A 19,500-nucleotide genomic window follows, 5' to 3' on the forward strand; every position below is an offset into this window, starting at 1 on the left:
GCCCATGGGGCTGCAAGCAGTGTGCTGCTCTGCGTGAGCATCCCAGGGAAGGGAAGGAGAGGAAGACAATCAAGGACCCTGCACCCATAGTGGTGTCAGTACTGTGTCCAACACGCAGTTGGCACCTCTTGCTCCCAGGGCACATCCAGGGAAATGGGAGGGAGAGGAGCTAATTGACTCTGCTGTGCAGTGTGGAGAACAGTTGTCCCCGTGCTGGTTGACTTCTCACAGAGATCAGCTGTCTGCTTGGAATTGACGGCACAGATCTCGTGGCTTCTTATTTTTCCATTTCTAAAAACTGGCAGGAGGTCCCCCGTGCTGCTGCTCTGCTGTTGGTTGTCCTTCTCTTTCCCCCAGGGCACTGCAGGCTTCGCTGCACACAGGGCCTTTGCTCTGGGCTCTGTGCTGACCCATCCCAAGCACGCAGCCGGTGCCTTTGTCCCCTCCGTCCTGCTGCGTGCGCTCGGTAGCTCAAGGGCAGCAAAAAGGCACAGAGCTCCGGTGCTTCCTGCTCAGAGAAGGGCTGGGGTGGAAGCAGGGGAAGCTGGTGAGGTGTCTGGAGCTGTTGTTGTCTGTAGAGTGGGACGCACTTCAATAAAGTTGTAGTTTTTCTCCGTTGGTGTGTCTCGGTGGACTCAGCAGGGCCTCAGGAGTGGTGGTGGGCAGCAGAAAGCAGCAGTGCTGATGTGATGCTGCCAGGAGGAGAGGTGAGAGACCCTCACAGGGGGTGGCCTGAAGTGGCCAGAGGACAGGGCAGGTGCTATTGCGCAGGTGAGCTCTGCCTGCATACCATCAAATACCCCATAGGAGTTTCAGCAGCTCTGAAAAGCTCTTTCCTTTGTGGAGCAAAGGAAGATTCAGCCCAAAGGGCATCACTGGAGGGTTCTGGTCCATCTGCTGCCCAGAGCAGGGACAGATCCACAGCTCAGGGCCTTGTCCAGCTTGCTTGGGAAAATCTCCACCATGGGACAAATGCTGCACTGCTGCGGGCTTTCCCTCATCCCAAGGCAGGATCTGGGGCTTATCAGGGTGGTGAGACATTGCAGCCTCATCCTGTGCCCCAGGCTGCTGGGGGATAGCACTGCTGCCAAGCCCCAAGGAAGCTCCCATTGCTTGGGGCTGGAGGAGGCGAGGTACCAACCAGAAAATGGCCCCACACCTCCTTGGGGCTGTCCTCAGGGCATTGCCACTGCGCTGCGAGCAGCCCCAGCCCTGCTGCAGTCCCAGCCCTGCTGCAGTTGCACTCCCTGCCATAAGCAAGCTCGGACTAACCAGCTCTGCTGTCTGCATCTCTCTCCTGCCTGCCTGTCTGGGGCCCGGCTCAGTGGCTACAAGGAGCTGCGCCCGGCTCAGCCCTTGCAGTTCTGGAGAGCTGTGGGTCCTCCTTCTCCTGTAAGATAGATGTCACCACACAGCAGCACCTACATCAGGACCCCACGTTTGCCCTGGGCACAGGGGCTCGCCGTGCCCAAAGCAGCCTGAGTACGTATTGTTGGATAGCTCTGCAATTAGCCTTGCTGGGCCCACTTGAAAAGCAGCAAAGCCATGTGTGTGCAGAACTGTTAGGGACACAGCTGCCCCATCGCACAGCACCAAACCCATTTGCTGTCCTGAATGGAGACTGCTGGCCCCTGCAGCGACGCGAACGATGGACAAACGGGGTGTTTTCTAGAAAAGGTTTTACTGTCCATTGCAATATATTACTTGATGATGCACAATTTGATAAAATAATTAAAAAACCCACGTGGGTGGAAGAAAGGAGGTGAGGGGCTCAGATGGGCAGTGCCCGGCAGGAGCAGACCCCAGGGCAAGGACAGGGCAGAGGCAGCCCCACTCGGCCCCATCGCCCCGGTGCCCATAAGCAGTCTGGCTATAGGGTGAGCAGGGTGCCGTCCTCCCGCACGCTGCCCCGGCCGGGGCTGCCGTCGTGGCTGCCCAGGGACTGCAGGGAGCCCTGCGAGCTGTGCGGGGACAGGCTGGGCGGGAGGGGTCCGTCAGCAGGGCCCCCATTGGGGCAGCCCACGGGGCCGTAATGGGGCGCGCCGTCGCTCTCGATGACCAGGTCGCCCTCCTCGTCGCTCTCGGCTGTGCTGTAGTTGCTGAGGTACTGCGAGGCCGGGCTGGGGGTCTGCTGGCTTGGGGTGCTGTCTGTGGACACCCCCGAGCTGCCCGAGGCTTTGCTGCTACGGATGACGTTGTTGCGTTGGTTGGCCGGCTTGACGGTGATGATGAGGTTGTGGCTGTTGGCCACCATCATGTCCGTCACCTGGTCCAGAGACTTGCCGGCCACGTCGATGCCGTTGACCTCCAGGATCTCGTCGCTCACCGCCAGCAGCCCCGTGCTCTCCGCCAGGCCGCCCTTCACCAGGCGGGAGATGAAGATGCCGGGCACTTTCTCGACGCCCTGCGGGGCCACGCGCACGCTGACGCCGTCGCGGATGTAGAAGCCCAGCGGCTTGTCGGAGCCGTGCTTGTGGAGCCGCACGCGGCGGTGCGTCTCGGGCAGGATGTCCACGTCGATGATGGAGGAGATCTGGCGGAAGTCCTGGGGCATGCCGATGAGGAGGTGAGGTTTGGCCCGGCAGTGCGCTGGGCGCAGCAGTCCCTTCTTCTTCCTCTGCAATGAGTTGGAGGCGAAGACGCTGGCGTCTGATTCTGCTGTGGGGAGCAAAGGGGGATGCGGTCAGACGGCGGTCAGACGGCGCTCAGCACCGCACAGCGGCTGCGATCTCACCAGCCTTCCCCACCAAACATCGGCCCGGCTCTTCCTGTCTCCTCTGGGCCCATCTCCTGGGATTACCCAGTGTACACGCGGCTGGGATTAGTGGGATCCAGGCGGTGATTCAGCCTTAATCACACTTTAAGCCAAGCTCTGCGGCTTAACGCTTGAGCTGCCGGCTCTGCCAGCCTGGGGGCCGCTGCTGTGCCTTGGTTTGGGGCACACACACACCAGCTCCCCACCTTATCCCTGTTGGAGCAGAAGGACCAGAGCCCTGCCACAAGCCCACAAGCAGGACGCCCATCTCGCAGTGTCCCATCCAGTGTCCCCACAGCCCCGGACCTCCCAACCCGTGCATCCTGTCAGCACTTCTTATTCCATCTCCAGGCACTGCAGACCCCCCAGCAGGGTCTGGCTCCATTCCCCCCAGCCAACTGCTCTGAGGCTGTTCAGTGGGTGCCATCTCCCCCACGTCCTTCCCTTGAATGCATCCCCTAGGGGCCAGGGAGCATCCCCAGGGCTCTCTCCGGTTTCTCTCCACCCCTCTCCATGGGGGAGCTCAGATCTGGATGCTTTTTGCCACTGCATCCTTCCAGTGCTGCACAGGGCTTATCAGCATCCTCAGTGCCCAGCCTGCAGAACCAGCGGGTGTTCAGCCACCAATACAGAAATCACCCAGTCCCAGCGTGACCTCAGGAGGACGCTGAGAAAGCCTGGCCCCAGTGCCACAGCAAGGGGAAGGCAGCATTCTATGCAGCGCAGCACCCATGGGAGGGGCTGCCAAGTGCAAGAGCTCCCCACCAGCACCAGATCCTGCTCTGGACACAGGGGAGTCCTTGGCACCACGGGCACACGGGGTTTCTCCCAGGACGAGCTGGCCTGCCAGGGCTCCTGGGTTATAAATATCTCCCTGCACTCACCGCCTGCCTTATTTTTAGCTTGGGGAAGGGCGGTGGAGGCTTTCCCACAGCTATTTCAGCACATGGCTGCTCTCTGGGGGGCGAGAGGCAGCCAAATTGTGCCGCTTGGTGCCTTGGGGATGCACCGGGCACCCTCCCGGCCTTCCAGTGAGCCTGAGCCCAGCCCTGGGGCTGAGTGCCTGTCCCCAGCTGGGCACCAATGGGACTCCACTGCCTCTGCATGTGAGTGGTGGCATGGGGAGCCAACGTGTTGTGGCTTTTACTTCTCAACCCCATGGCATAGGACTCCAAAACCCACACATCCGGACATACTGCGTGCATGCTCCCCCTGCACCCAGTGTGTGAAGGAAGCTCTGCAGCTGCCTGTGTTCCTCACCAACCTGGGGACTGGTTTGACTACAGCCCAGCCCTGGAATGACCTGGATCCATTCTAAATCAGCCATGACTCACCCAGGGCTCACTCCTGGCCTCTCCATGTGCCCCTTGCAGACCCTCTGCCAAGTTCTTGCCCTATGTTGCAGCCCTGGTGCAGGAGGGGATGGTTTGGAGCTGCTTGAGTGGCCCTGGAGGAAACCCCTGAAGGAGCACAGGTACCTGACTCAGCAGCACAACATCTGGGGACTTTGGGCCGACAACATGAGCTGGAACCACCGCAGTGCTCAGGGTCCATCCCATGCAGATGCACTTGGGATGCCTCTATCACAACTATTTCACAGTCCAGCACAAGGAAGCTGCTCTGCATGGAGCTCACACCAGCCCGGCTGCAAAGACGACTTCCAAGAGGTGAAATGCACGGGCTGGGTGGCCGTGGTGCCACCTCCTCCCAAACCATCCCCCAGCACAACGACAGGAACAAGGCCAGCATGAGGACTGCCGCTCGCCCCGCGCATCCCAAGGAATGGATCCCAGCCCTTCTCCGGCCACCACTGACCTTTTTTCTGGATGATGACCCTGAGAAGGGGGTTGGCGGAGGACAGGGCCTTGTGGTAGTTGTCATCGTTGTTGATGGGCAGCAGGTCACCGTGCACGTCAGTGTAGCCCAGCAGCACATCCACGCGGGGGATCTGATGCACGCTCTGCAGTAGGCTGTAAAAGTCCTGGAAGGTGCCGGCGCTGGAGCGCTTCATAGCAAAGCGACGGAACTCAGCATCAAACTGCAGAGGAGGAGGAGGAGGAAGAGGAGGTAAAGGTGGTTAGAGCTGGAGGAGGGTTAGCAGGACGCCAGCTGTTATTCATAGGGCACGCAGGCAGAGATGGGGAAGGGACACATGGGGACACAGGGTGCGTCCTCGGGGGCTGGCGGAGGCACATCTGGAGGAGGCACATCTGGGTGAGCGCAGGGCTGGGGGCCGGCAGAGCACAGCTGGGTGAGGGTGTGCTGGGGGGGCTGAGGGAGGGCACATCTGGATGCACCCACACATCTGGATGCGTGTGCACATCTGGATGCCCCCTCACGCCGCAGAGAAGGGAGGTGTCGGGATGCACATCTGGCCCGAGGCGTTCCCGGTGTGACCGCGTCCCGGCGGCACACATCTAACCCAGCTGTGCACATCCAACCGAGGGCTGCCCCCAGCCCGCCGGCACCGCCGGGGCCGCACCGCCCCCGCCGCTGCCGCGCACCTGCCGAGCGCTCCCGGCGCTGCGCTCTCCACCGCATCGAGCGGGCGGGCTGACGGCCCGGCGGCCCCGTCCTCCCGGTATCGGCACCGCGCGGCGCTGGGAGCCGTGCCGCTGCAGCACCGGGAGCGGAGCAGGGCCCCGCACGGCCGGTCTGCCTCTGCGCGCTGCCGCCCCCACGTGTGCTGCCGGGACGGGCGGGCACCATCAGCACCGGCATCAGCACCGGCATCAGCACCGGCATCAGCACCGGCATCAGCACCGGCATCAGCACCGGCATCAGCACCGGCATCAGCACCGGCATCAGCGCTTACCTTGCTCTTGACCTCGATGACGGGCTCGGCGGATCGCGCCGGCGTGCGGTGGTGTTTGGCCATGCTGCCCGCACCGCCCCGCGCCGCCGCTCCCGCGGCCACGGGGGATTTTCACCGGCCATGACGTCACCGGCGGGCCGGCCGGGCGGCGCCGCGCCATTGGTCGAGGCGGGGCTCGGGGGCGGGGTCGGCGCGGCGCGGCGCGCGGCCGTGGAGCGAAAGGGAGCGCGCTGACAACGTCGCCATAGCAACGGGGGCGGGGCCGGGGCCGGGAGGGGGGACCCCCGCGGGCGGCGGGCAGCGTGGGGTCGCAGAGACGTCGATCGCGGAATGCTCCGAGCCGGGAGGGACCCGAGTGGGGCCACCCTAAATCAGACCCTGAGACCGAGAGCGGCGTCCCTGCGCTCCCTGAGCTCCGGCAGCCCTGGGGAGCTGTTCTGTGCCCACCGCCCTGTGGGGCAGAACCGTTCTCTGACGCTGTCTGACCCTCCCTGATGCAGCTCCGGCCCTCAGTGCTTTGCCCAGGAGAGCGTGGCCAGGAGCTGCTGCAGAAGGACAGGGAGCAGAGGGAAGCTCTGGGTTTAACTCGGCGGGTTTGCTCACAGGGTAATTGAGTTAAGGTCAGACAGATAATCCTGCTGTCAGCGGGGTCAGCACTGACGCAGGCAATATTGACAGAGGGCTTTCAGAGCCCTTCACCTTGGTGTCTGGTGAACCGGGGTTCATTGCTCACGGGACACGTGTGAGGCTTGGCTCCTGCTTTGTGTTGTGTCCACAGAGTCAGGGCCTTGAGCTGAGGAGCCCCAGGGCCGCAGCCATGTCCCTACCCAGGGTCACCACTTTGGGGATGGCAGTGAGGGCTGCCCAAAGGCTCAGCAGCCCCAGGCCCTTCCAGCACTCACCCCACAGCTTCACCCCGTGCCCACCTGAGCACAGGCCACAGCCAGCCAGCAGCAGGCAAACAGCTTCAGCTGGGGACGTTCTCAAGGGCGGCCTCGGGCGCGGTGCTGGCTTTCTTCTGAGGGCCGTGGTCCTCGTTGGCCAGGTGGGGTCAGCTCAGGCCGCGGGAACAGCCCAGCTGCGGGCAAAGGGCGGGGAGGGGCCTCAGCGCAGGGCCGTGCCCATGCCCCGTGCCGCGGTGGGGCCCGTCCCTCAGCCTGCAATCCCCGCACGGCAGCTCCGTGCCCGGTCCCCAGCACACGGCCTGCAGCCAGAGCGGTGCAGAGGGACGGGGCCGTGTGCCCGGGCCTGCAGGGAAGCTGCGACCTGAGGGAGCCAGGCCCCGGGATGTGGGGCTGAAGACACCACCGCAACGCGACGTCACCGCGACCGGCCCGGCCCGGGGTTACCGGGTTACCATGGTGACGCGGCGCCGAGAGACCCTTCCTCGCTCCGCCCCCCGCCGCGCGGCACGCGAGGCTGCTTCCTATTGGCCCACGTGTCCGCCCCCCTCTACCTTCGCAGCCAATCGCTTGCAGCCACCGCGGCGCTGCGGTCGGACGGGGCGGAAGTGGGCGGGGCGTGGAGGGCGGCTATATAACGGGTGGCGGCGGGTGGCACCGCCATACGCGCGCTATGGCGGAGGAGGCGTCGCTGTCCTTGCTGGTGCGCAGCCCCGCGCGGCGTCACCCTGACCTGCGGCTCCGCGCCGCGCCCGCCTGGAGCGTGCGGCGCCTGAAGGCCGAGCTGCGCCGCCGTGCCCCCGGGGCGCCGGTAAGGGCTGCGGAGCGGGGGGGGGTGCGGGCTGACGCAAGGCCCGGATGCGGTTGCGGCACCGCGAGACCTTGGGAGCTGGGGCCGCGCGGGACCGGGATTCCGCGTGGGTCCCTTGGCGGCTCCGTTCGCTCGGAGGAGGTGGTGATTTCTTTCTTTCCGTTTCTTCAAGGCTGAGGAGGACCAGAAGCTGATCTACTGTGGGAAGCTGCTGCTGGACCATCAGCTCCTGCGCGAGTTCCTGCCCGGGGTAGGATCGCTGCTCCGTCCTGTGCTGAAGCACTCCGGCACGGGGGAACTTCTCTAATGTGTCCGTGTGTCTCTCAGCAGGAGGAGCTGCACGCTCTGCACCTGGTCTACAACCAGAAGACTCCCACAGATGTGCCAGAGAGCAGCACGGAGGTATTTACACTGAGTGGAGGCACCGCTTTCAGTGCTGGGGCTGTAGGTGCTCACCAGTGCTGCAGGTGTTTCCTGTTAACGCTGTGATGCTGTTGGTGCTTACTGTGTGAGAATGTAGTTAAATAAAGCTCAGAAACTGCTGGCTTAACAGGTGCCATCCAAATCTGCACTGACTGAAATATCCAAGTGTAAGGTGATTGTAATGCGCTTCCTCAGGGAGCGCTGCTTTCTGCTATGCTTAATAACGTGGGTCTGTCATATCCACATGGAGGCTGCTGTGGTCAGTGGGGGCAGCTCTCCTTCTTTCAGTGGCTGTGTGGGGAAGAGCAGATGTAGGTGAAGATGTGTTACCTGCCCTTTAATGATTCAGATGGCAGAGGGGAAGTGAAGGGCTGGTGTCATGAGTTATTGGTCCTAAATGCCACTGTCCAAACTTTCTTACTTCTGAGTGTATGTGCTGACGTACGTAGAGGTGTTTGTACTGCCTGGACTGAGCAATTTGAACTTTTCTGCCCGTGTTGCCAGATGTGAGTCACCCTCTGAATTCCATGCAGCTGTTTCACCCCAGAGCATCTCTTGAATTACGTCTGTGTGCCACAAAGGGGTGTGGAAGCACAGACTCACGGTAGCTGATAAGTTGGTTTGCCTTGAGCACAGATCCCTTAGTTCTTTTTCAAGTTGTACTTCTGTAACCAGGTAGGACCTGAATGGGAGTGAAAACATGAAATGCATGTAATGCATGGTGCTTTATGTACAACTAAAGGGCTCTAAAATGGAGATGGAGGTGCTTTGTAGCACAGGGTTAGGTGCAGTGTCAGTGTTGGGGCACCTGGGGGAGCCTAGTGCAGAACAAAGAGTGAGATGTGAAACGGTCCTCTAAAAGAAGAACTGTGTGCAGTGTGGTGTAATTGTTTGCATGAGATTTGCATGGTGTTCTGAACAGTCCCTCAGGTAGCTGTGGTTGCTTTTAGGTTAAAGCTGCACAGCCAGAGCTGATGACAGAAGCTAGACAAGAACCAGCTGCTGCTTCCTCAGATGGTGGAAGGCTGAGATGCTCTCCTGGTGGTCAGGCAGCAGCAGAAGCCGGTTCCAGGTAAGGCCATTAGGGAGGCCCTCATGGGGTAGGCCTGCTTGGGCAGTGTTGGATGCCAGCCCTGATATGTGCACTGAGGCATGTGCAATGGAGAATAGGACGGGGGTGCTAAGGATGCATGAACTCCAGTTTATTTGCTGTAATAGCAAATCTTGCTTTTATGCACTGGGAGGAGATGTTTTTCATACTCTGAAGGGAAGAATTTCTGTGTCAGTGCAGGAAATAGCAGAAGCCATCTGATGTCCTGCAGTAAGTGGCTCTTGTGGCTTTTCTGGTGTTTAACAAATGTTTAAATTTTGCACAGGACTGAAACACCTCAGCATGCTTTCCACGCTGTGCCTCCAGGGTTTTCTATGTACACAACCTACAGCATGCTTCAGATGTCCTGGCTTCAACAGATCTATGCGAGGCAATACTACATGCAATAGTAAGTCTTTCTGAAGCTGCTAGTGGAAAGTAGAAGCTAATAGAAGGAAATATAAGAAAGGACTGCTAGTTTTCTTATGGTGTAGTGAGAAGACTCAGTGCTCTACTGCTGTGCCCTGCTTTTCTGCAGGAAATTTACTTCTGCTCTTATGTTAGCTCCTTACCATATTTTTTGACTGCTGAAAGTAGCCCACAGGTGGGAAATCGGTCTCAGAGATAAAAGCAAGAACTGTAAGCAGCCTTACAGAACACCTTCAGGTTGAGCAGAATAACTTTTTGTGAAGGTATTGTTAACGTGAAGGTGTGTGGTTTGACTTGGCAGTCATGAAAGCGTTGTCTTAGGCAGAGCCGAAATTTGTTTTGAGCCCTTGTGAAGCACAACCCCTTCCTAAATTGTATGTGCTCTGACTTTGTGGTTCTGAACTTCTAAGGTGGACAAGTTCTGAGTGTCTGTTCACCATAAAAAGATTTAAGCCACGTTTCTCTGGTTTTCAGCTTGGCTTCTACTGCTGCATCTGCTGACCCATCCTCCCCACGGCGCTCTCAGGAGATCCCAGTGACGCCCCCAGCTCCTCTCCCAGCCCCATTTCCTGCACACAACCAACCTGGGGAGCGGAATGCTGCTCCGCAAGCTAACGAGGTGGCCAACCAGGACTTAAGGATGAACGCCCAGGGGGGTCCTCTCATGGGGGAAGAGGAGGAGGGTGGCCATCGAGACTGGTTGGACTGGCTGTACTCTGCAACGCTGTTCTATGTTTTTGTCAACATCGTCTATTTCTACTCCAGCGTCAGCAGGTTCCTCCTGGTGATGGGTGGCACTGTTCTGATGTATCTGTAAGTGCATAGTTGGGATATTGAGTGCTGTCAGATGTTGCAGTGAAGTGCTGCACCCTGGGGGGAGGCGAGCTTTCTGATGTTAGAGCTTTATGGGGCTTGTATACCTGGAGAAGATGAACCTCTCATCTCACCCTGGCATACCTCAGTGTTCAGCAAAAATACTGTTACAGCCTCTGGGTTCAGAGAAGAATGGGTAGGTGATGGGGAATGGTCTTGCCCCCTCTTCTGGGGTAGTTGACTTTCCTTTTTGGAAGGCAATTGGAAGACCAAGTAACTCTTAGTGTAAAGCCCCAGCAGCTCTCTGAAAGTTCAGTGAAACAACAGACAAGGGCTTGAAATCTTGGGAGAGAACCTTGCGCCTTCTCTGTGAGTCATGTAGGCACGTGGATTTTTGTCACCTTCTCAGGAGAGAAGACAAAGATTAAAAAGTGATGTCCTGAGTTGCTTTTAAGCTGCTCTAGAGGGGAAAAATTGGGATAAATCTCTTAGGAGTACAGTACAGATAGCCTGCCCTTGGGTGACGTTTTTGGGGTGTCTGACAGAATGTCCTCTCATGTTTGATCACATGTGAGATAATGGGTGCAGGCCTGTGAGTTCCTGTCAGTAGTCTCAGAGCTGAAACTGCAGCAGCTTAAAAATGCACTTCGATATATTCAGACTTGTAGAAAGAAGGCTGATGGCTTTGTCAGGTCCTTAGACACACTGTTGTTAATGGCCAAATAGAATGTTGTTGAATTACCCCGGTGTGTCAGGGAGGAGTCGTGTAAGCAGCATTAACACAAATTTGTTGCCTTCCCTCAGGCACCACGTTGGCTGGTTCCCCTTTAGACAACGACGAGCTCAGCCTTTCCCAGATAACGTTCCTCCTCAAGCTGCTGTAAACCAGGACCAGAACAATAACTTACAGGTATTGTGTTTTCCAAAACATGGGCATGCAATGAAGTTTTTGCTGTTTGTACAAGTAGTTTACTAATTATCCAAGTAGAGAAAATTCTGAATTATTGTAGAGAAGCATCTTCTGTGTGGAATAATTGCCAGCCTGCTTCCTCTTGTGGAGTATGAAGTGCTGCATGTTACCTCCTACTTGTTAGGTATTGGAGAGTGGTCTGTTGCAGTCTAAGTTCTGTAACTGAACTCAGGTCTGAGTATGTGAGCAAGTTGAGTCCTGCATTTCCAGTGACGCTTGGGGGTGTTGTCAGTGTTTGCTGAGTTCCTTGGCTGTAAAGGAAACAGCTGACCAGATAAACCATGCGTGCGTCTGTCCTGAGCAGTATATTCTTTCTTTGGTTGTTGGGGGTTACTTCAGTAGAGAAGCACTGTGTAGGTTTTATATTGACAGTGAAAATCAGCTTAGCACCTGATTCTCACAATGCTTTTCTGCAGTGATTCTCACTGAATGTTCTTCCTTTCAGCAGGGAGGGAATGCAGGCAGAGCAGAGGAGCCTGAGGCCCTTCCTGATGCGGGACAAGTTGTGCCAGAGCTGCCACAGAACAACCCATCCCTTATGAGCACAGCGTGGCTGTTTTTCAAGACCTTCTTTGCATCCCTCCTTCCAGAAGGGCCCAGGCTGACCCGCAACTGACGTGGCACCATTTGCTTTTGTGGAACATCGGTGAGCAGAGCAGATGCCAATCCCAAAACAGGAGTGAAAACGTGTGGCATTTCTCTGGCCTTCACTGATGAAGCTGCAAGAGGCCTTAAGTTGTTGCAATACAGGCACAAGATGGTTGCCCTCATTCCAAAGAACTTTCTTCTGTAGCATTTATTGGGTACCCATGTAGAGGCTTGGCATTGCAAACTTGTGCACTAAATGCACAGGCTCTGAGCACGTGTGCAAAGATGTTAGAGAAGCAAATTGCTTCTTCTGTGTAATGCGATTCCTGTTGGAATGTTTCAAATGCTATTTAAATTACACTGAGTGTAATATCTTAAATTGCTAGATAAGCATTAGCAGGTTTTTAGAAAGATCTATTGTTAAATTGCTTCAACAATATTTTAAATTTTGCTTTGTAAGTATTTTCCTATGAAAGATGCATTGTGCCATTTCCTTGGCGAAAGGGCAGCTGGGGGGCAGTGGAGCTGCAGGTTTCAAACTGCCCAGCAAGTCCTTCATACTCAAGGCTGATTGCTTCTCTGCTTTCAAATAATGGGAGAAGAGTTAAGTGCATTCAACTTCAATCAAGAATTTATGCAAGACTTAAATTTACTGCTTTCAGTTATAAAATCAGAGCAGACTGAGACCTGTATTTAATGTAGATGCATTTTCACTCTGGAGCAGCTCCGTTGGATTTGTTTCCTTTGATGCGGTTAAGGGCTTTGATTCAATAAAATTTGCAGTCACTTATCTGTACTTGTGTGTGCTCTACAGCAGGGTGCACTGTGTGCTCTGAACTTCTTGACATTGGAAGGCCACGAGGTTTTGGGTCAATTCAGGGTAAGCACCACCACCAATTACTCAGTATGGGGGGGATAAGGAGCTCCGGTGCACAGCCTGGCCTTGTGCAGGGTGACAGGCTGATGTCCCTGTGCTGCCCTCGGGGCTGGTTACTCCAGGGCAGTGATGTTTGATGTTTGTGGCACTGTTGATGTAGGTGGAAACTGTCTGGCCCTTCCCTTCCTGCAGGAGGTCAGTGCCCGGCAGTGCCCTGTCCTTCCCTGCCCTCCTGCTGGCTGTGAAAGGGCTGGGAATGGATGAGGAGTCTTGGGGCAGAACGTGGCTCTGATGCTGAGCTATTCTGTCTTTAGCCCCCTATTGAGGGCAACTTAGAGACCAACTTTTAAAGGGTCTGATAGTGATAGGGCAAAGGGGAATAGCTTTACTAACAGGAGATGTAGGTTAGATGTCAGGAAGAAATGATTCAGAGGTTGGTGAGCCCTGGCACTGCTACCTAGATCTATAGGTGCCCCATACCTGGTGGGGGCCACCCAAGCCATGGCAGGGGTTGGAACCTGTGGGCTGTAAGGTCCCTTCCAACCTCAGCCGCTCTGTGATTCGCTCACAAGGACTGCTCTGAAAGTGAAGCCCCCTATTTTGTTATACTGGCCCCTGATGTCAGAGGTGGATGTTGGTGGTATGGCAATAGAAGTTGAACTTTCCCACTGATGTTGATGTGCAGCAGAGGGGCAGTCTGACCAAATGGCATCTGATGTGGAAGTGCACATGGAGCAAAGGTGTCACAGAATTGTTAAGGGTGGAAAAGAGCTCAAAGGTCATAGAGTCCAACAGTTCCTACCATTCCTGCTCCCAGCAAGGCTTCCTCACCAGGACTGCTGCTTCCCTGCCCTAAAAATGAGAGAAGAAATCTTTGTTTTCCTACAGAGAAACCGTCCTAGAATCGCCCTTCTTCCACTCAAAAAAGGGCCTTTTTGAGAGGCGTAGCGTAAGTTTCCATTGCAAAATGAGTCCAAGCCCAAGCAGCCATTGGTGGATCCTGGGTGGCATCTTAAAGAATGCCGTGGAGACCTGTCCCCATGGGGACTGCTGGGGGACCTCAGCCCCAGTGCTGGACCAGATCTGAAAAGACAGCAGGGAGCGGAGCCATCATCCTCCTGGTGACATCAGGTAAACTCCATGTGGAAAAAATAGCACCCACTGACATTCATCAGTGCTTGCTGAACGTTTATGGAGACCAAACAGTGGATGTGAGCATGAAGAGGCAGTGAGTGATGACACGATGGGACAGTGGGTCTGCTGCTGCAGGTTGTTATAAGCGTGGCATGTGGGCTCCTGTTCATCACTGCTGAAAATGTGCAGCTGATGGTGGTGACCACTGAAAAATAGTGTTTGGTAGCTGCGAGTTTGCTCCATCAAATAGTCTTACTATGCAGGTCGCTGACCGGCAGTGCTCCTGCGGGTACTGGAGGCCGTTCACTTTCTCAACTCAGGAAGAAAACAAAGCTCAGGGCGGGGGCTGCCGGACGTGGGCTGCTGGAGGAGACGTGCTCAGCCCTCCGTCAGGGACAGCAGTGCCATGCTCAGTGCTCTCGCAGCACCCTAAGTTCTCGCCTTCACCCGTGAGACTGATGGCTAAGGGAGGTGGTTCGTGGGTCTTGCTGAAATAACTCAGCCTTCCTTTGTCCTGCAGCTTGATCTGTGATGATTCCAAGGTGCAGGGGTTGGTGGCGTGCAGGGCAAGCGTGCGCAAAGAGCGGGTCTGGATTTGGGTTTCTAACCTTTCCTAAACAGAGATTTAGATTTGAGATCTAGACAAGAGATTTGCTGAGAAGTAGGAATACAAAGCTTGGAACGTGTGTGCAAAAAGCAAATGATGGACTGGCTGGAGGCAGTGCACATCCCAGGCTGCTCCTTGCACTTTCTCCTACTCCCATTTCGCATCCCTCATTCTCCTCCCCCTGCAGTGCAGTGCATCCCGAGTTACCACGGCCTTGGCAGCTGCGGGAGGAAGACAACATGCGACCAGACAGGGCTCAAGGAAACTATAGGAAGATTAGGAAATGTGTGATGAGTTTTGATAAGTGGAGGAAGCAGGTCACGTCCTGCTCGGAGGTATGAAAGCAGCCTTCTCCACGCTCAAGAATCAGCTGCTCCTGTTGGCACGCACTGCTCCAGCCAGGGATGCTGTGGGCTGGAGGGATGAGGCTGGGGACGGCCAGGATCTTGCTGATGCTCATCCATGCAGCAGCAGCCTGTGAGTTCGGGCCAGTGCCATACAGCGTCACGGGGATCGTCTGCAGGATGACCAAGCCCGCGGCGTTGCTGTGTAAGTGCTGCTGGCTTATTTGGGGCTGCAGGTTGAACCACGGGTGCTTATACTGCCTGAGCTGAACAGGAACAGCTTCCTTAAGGAGCTAGAAAATGGTATTTGGTCTTTCTCCTCACTACGAAGTTTTACCATGTGCTGGGGTGGAAGAACAGGAGAAAATGAGTGCTGGGTTTTCTTCCTTGCTGCTGCAACATCACCTCCTGGGGCTGGTCTGCACAAGGGGGGAGACAGGGTGTCTCTGCTAGCATGGGTTGGGGTTTTATTGTGAGGGTTTGGGGGGCTCTGTGCATATGGGAAGAATTAATGCTTCTGCAAAGGGTGATCACAGCCCCATCCCAGCTCCACCGATGGTGGTACGGGCAGAGAAGGATCCTGGGCTGAAGTAAGAGAAGGGGTTTCTGGAGGGAAAGAAGTCCTGTACAAGGGAAGAAGTACACTGAGGCTGATACAGGCTGGATAGCTTTAGGAAAACACGCAGCACAGAAAATTCAGACTCTGAAGGTTTTCTTTGGAAACTCAGTAGCTGACAGTGGTATGCGTAAGCAGCCTCAGAGCAAGGCACCGCAACAGCTTGTGCAGCGTGAGGACAAGCGCAGCCTTGCCAAAATCTGTCCCAATGGTGCAGGTGAGCGGCGGGGTTTTTCTCGGTGTTTACTCAGAAGCTGCTTCCTAAGCCTAATGGAAATGCCTGGGGTGAAATGCCTCTGCGGGGCTGCAATCCCAGGTGCAGGCTGACCTCGCGGCCAGGAGATGGCACTTTGGTATCTTTGTTCTTCTACTGACAGTGAACCAGGAGACAGCACGGCTCATTCAAGCTGCGTTCAAGAACGCCAAATTCCCAAACATCACAGGGGAAAGGTCCATGCGGCTCCTGGGCACGGTGGCTTACACGCTGACCAAGTAAGTTCCGCTGCAATTCCATGCCACGGGAGCAGCACGACACTGGGAAGGGAGCTTTGACCCAGTGGTTACTGCTGAAAGCAGGTCTCATGGTGTCACCCATGGGACACCATCTGGGGATGACAAAGGCAATGGTGCAAGCATAGGTGGATTTCCTGCTGTGGCTGTTGCTGAAGAGGAGCACTGAAATGAAGCTGGGGTTCTTCCGAAGCACGTTGCTGTGTTCCCAGCTTTGAGGGCTGGCCACGAGCTGGGTTCTCTTTGCTTTTAGCATCCAGGTCAGCGACTTGTCCATAGAGCAGAGTGAGGTGGAGCTCAAGGAGAACGATGCCATTGATATAGCCATCAAAAACGTGACAGCCTTCTTCAGAGGGACCCTGACTTATGGCTACGCGGGGGCCTGGTTGTAAGTACCTGAGGGCCAAGCAGCCGCAGCCTTGTGGCTGGGACCAGCTGCATGCTCTGGTGTGGAATGTCTTCTCTTCTGCCCCTGCAGCCTGCAGCTCTTTCACTCGGTTGATTTTGAAATTGAGTCTTCCATTGACCTCCAGATAAACATAAAACTGTGTAAGTATCAGCTGTTGGCCACAAGCCATGGGGAACGGCGAGCTGGGCTGTGGGCATCTGATGGCATGCGGGGCTGGAGGTGCTCCCCACTGCCCTGCACACACAGACTGGGCACAGCTGTCCCCAGCTGTCAACTTTTCTCCTTCTTTTGTGCAGTATGCCAGGAGGAGCAGGTGGCTGCCGACGCCTCGGACTGCTACCTGTCCTTCCACAAGCTGGTGCTGCACCTCCAAGGAGACAAGGAGTGAGTCTGTTCCCCTGCAGCCAGGGCCCCCCTGCTCAGCCACTGCTCCTGCTGTGGGGCCCTGGCTGCCCCTGACTGCTCCCATCCCTGCAGGCCGGGCTGGCTGAAGCAGTTCTTCACCAATTTCATCTCCTTCACCTTGAAGTTTGTGCTCAAGAGAGAAGTATGCCTGCAAGACGATAGCCACGCGTTTCAGTGGCAAGCAAAAGGAATCCACAAAACAAGGTGGTGCTGACACTGAGGGCGCTCCCTTCCTCTTGCAGGTGTGCAAAGAAATAAATCTCCTTGCCCAGGTGATGGCAAGTTTTGTCCATGACATTGCAGGTAAGTACCCTCGGTTTTCTCCTTGTTTCCTTTACGTGCAGCTTTAATATTTGAGTCCCAACAGGACAGCAACCACATCCATTAAAATAGTCCCTCAAAAACATGCATGGGTTCCCACCGAGAGCCAGAAGCAGTGTTGGGGTCAGCACTAGCACTCAGAGGAGTGAGTCCCCTGTCCCATCCCAATGCGTGTTCCTTTTACAGCTTCCAGGTCACCTTCTGCAGCAAGTCCTAGTGCTGCATGCTGCAAGCTCTGCTGCTGGTGGTATTTTCAATGTAAGGCTTTTGTGCTTTCTCCTGGCAGAAAATTTTGTCCGAGATGAGGCCATTGGACTCGATATTTCCCTTGCATCAGATCCCTTAATTAAAGCAAATTACCTAGAATCACACCACAAGGTAAAGTAATTCAGGCTCCTCGGAAACCAAAGGTTTCCTGCCCACGGTGTTTGCTCTGAGTCCAGCAGCCCTTCCCCTTGCCACCACTGCTGGCAGATGCAGCTGCTGACATTTTGTCCTGTCTCCCTGCTGCATGTCCTCGCCAACACAGTCGCTTTCCTTTCAAGGGCCTCGTCCTGTACAAGAACTACTCTGACGTCCTCAGCGACTCTGTTTTCACCCCATCGCTGCTGTCCGAATCCCGAATGCTGTACTTCTGGTTGTCTGAACACATCCTCAACTCCCTGGCTTCGGCGGCTTTCCTAGATGGGCGCCTGGTGCTGACCATCAGAGGGGAGAAGCTGCAGGTGATTTGCAGGGCCGGTTCCTCAGTATTACATGTGCACCCGGTCAGAAATTGGTACATCCATAACAAGTCCACGCTAGCAGGTGGTGCTATCCCTTAGAGGGACATCAGCTGATAGAAAACTTGACTTCTGGGTTGTAAAGCGGTGTGTGATTTTTCTGCGGTTCTCAGAAGGGTGGTGGGTTCAGGAGGAACCGTGCCTCTGGCTGCAGGCCGCGCGTGCATCTTCTGCCACATCTGGCATCTCTTCTTTATTTCTTTAACAACCTGTTTCTGCTTTGTTTCTGAAGGCACTGTTTGAATTTGAAGACACAGAAGCACAACAGAAGGCAGTGCGTTTGGTAAACTTTGGTCTTAGTCCGAGCATTTTGTGTCCTTCCCTGGACAACTTAAGAGTTTTGGGTCGGGCTGGTGGAGAAACCAGAGGCTGGAGGAGAGATTGTTGTGCTTTTCAAGGATTTCTCCATCCTCCAGGTTGACATAGATTCCTTGAAACCAGCAGAGCTGTTGGCCTCTTGTGATGTGGGAAATGAAACTGTATGCAAAGTGGGTACGAAATTGGGAAGCGGTATGACAAAAGCCTGACTTCTGTTCCTTATTTGACCAGATTTTCCAAGGCAACTCCTACAATGATTCTGTGGCCAAGGTGTGGAGCCTCGCCCTTCCTGAGATCTCTCTCCAGCCCGAAGGGACAGTTGTGAAGTCGTTGGTAGCAGTGGAGATCAGCATCCTTTCCCCGGGAGAAGAGCCCTTGACAGTTCTATACATGGAGAAGGTCAGTTCTTGCATATCCTGACTGCCAAGACCTTTGGCCAGATCGCTGGTAATATCTGGAGGTGAAGCCAGAAAGCATTAAACTCTGTATTATAGAAAGCAAACCAGAATATCCAGATAAGAGCTCCCTGCTGTAAGGCAAGCAGAGTTACCTCTGTGCATCTCTGTGCAGGAAATCACGGTCACTGTCCAAGCTGCCTATGTGGAAAAGAAACTCATTTTGCGCCCTCTGGATTCCAGGTGAGTGCTGGAGTTCCTTAGGTATTCCACTGCTTCATTTAGCCCCCATCTGAAAGCACTACAGTGAAGATTTCTTCGTCCCCTATTGCTGTTTTGCTTCTTTTTTTCTTCCATTCAGGATAGAGTTTAAAGTCTTCAACTGCACAGCTGATCCAAGTGGAGTAAGTCCTAAGCAAGTATTCTCTAGGCCATCTGCTGCTAAACTACAACCTCACAAACCTTCTGTATGAATTGTCTGGCTTTCAGAATGACCAGCCCATAAGAAACTTCCTGCAGAAGATGATCTCCGCTGTTGGGATCCCAGAAGTGATTTCAAGTGAGTTTTCCCTTCAGAGAAATGCCAAAGTACTCTGCAGAGCACTTATCATCAGTTCTCCTGTACCAATTTGCTGAAGAAGTACGCTGATATCTCCCCCATCTTGGTAGTGGCAAGGGAAGAGGGGATGGAATTACACTTTTCACGCTGCTGGTGTGAATTTCTGCTAGGCAATGGAGAAAGAACCACCTTTGTGAATGGCTGGGATAAGGGAAAGGGAGTTTCTGCCAGGCTGAAGGCACAGTTAGCTTTGGGCAAGATAAGGTCACAGCACACGAGAGCAGCAAGCCAGGATGGCCATAACCATAACTGGGTGGTTTTCCTGATTCTGTAGAGATCGAACCAGCTTTAACCTCACTGATGAACAGCAAAGGGCTTCATTTATTTGAGATTAAAAACCCTGAGATCATCACAAGAAAGGTAAGCAGAGTTCAGAAATACCCGGCTCTCAAAGCCTTTAATGGAAGTACGATAATCCCAACATATAGCACAGAACACTAATGTATTTTTTCCCCCTGCATTTTTAGAGATACCTAATTGTACAGCTTGACTTTAGCTTCCCCAATCATTTGCTGCTTAACTTCCTCAAGAAAACGTTATAGAACCGGTCTCTTTGTACAAGCAGAT

The 19,500-nt window shown here is 55.1% G+C and overlaps 3 protein-coding genes across 4 annotated transcripts; 2 read left to right on the top strand and 1 right to left on the bottom strand.

Annotated features, from left to right (window-relative positions):
- Nucleotides 1-1,870: 1,870 nt before the first annotated feature.
- On the bottom strand, nt 1,871-5,730 carry PARD6A (par-6 family cell polarity regulator alpha; the record flags this gene model as incomplete). Its single annotated transcript, XM_079541610.1, is given in 4 exon segments — nt 1,871-2,658; nt 4,571-4,793; nt 5,571-5,648; nt 5,650-5,730. Coding segments are annotated over 4 exon segments (1,170 nt in total).
- A 1,415-nt stretch (nt 5,731-7,145) lies between these two features.
- HERPUD1 (homocysteine inducible ER protein with ubiquitin like domain 1) lies at nt 7,146-11,624 on the top strand (the record flags this gene model as incomplete). Of its 2 annotated transcripts, none has more annotated exons than XM_079541525.1 (8): nt 7,146-7,283; nt 7,456-7,533; nt 7,611-7,685; nt 8,657-8,778; nt 9,083-9,205; nt 9,700-10,038; nt 10,843-10,948; nt 11,457-11,624. In XM_079541525.1, the coding sequence occupies 8 exons, from the start codon at nt 7,146-7,148 to the stop codon at nt 11,622-11,624; spliced, it is 1,149 nt and encodes a 382-aa protein (XP_079397651.1). The 2 variants fall into 2 exon arrangements, with proteins under 2 accessions (XP_079397651.1, XP_079397652.1); XM_079541526.1 differs by having other exon boundaries at nt 7,614-7,685; nt 11,454-11,624.
- A 2,994-nt stretch (nt 11,625-14,618) lies between these two features.
- On the top strand, nt 14,619-19,475 carry CETP (cholesteryl ester transfer protein; the record flags this gene model as incomplete). The annotated part of the gene is made up of 16 exons (XM_079541689.1): nt 14,619-14,763; nt 15,552-15,666; nt 15,938-16,072; nt 16,163-16,233; nt 16,390-16,477; nt 16,571-16,640; nt 16,741-16,801; nt 17,106-17,197; nt 17,365-17,544; nt 17,834-17,884; nt 18,151-18,318; nt 18,490-18,557; nt 18,676-18,718; nt 18,804-18,873; nt 19,208-19,293; nt 19,401-19,475. The coding sequence occupies 16 exons, from the start codon at nt 14,619-14,621 to the stop codon at nt 19,473-19,475; spliced, it is 1,518 nt and encodes a 505-aa protein (XP_079397815.1).
- Between the last annotated feature and the right edge of the window lie 25 nt (nt 19,476-19,500).

Source organism: Tetrao urogallus (assembly GCF_951394365.1).
Source record: "Tetrao urogallus genome assembly, chromosome: 12".
NCBI lineage: Eukaryota > Metazoa > Chordata > Aves > Galliformes > Phasianidae > Tetrao > Tetrao urogallus.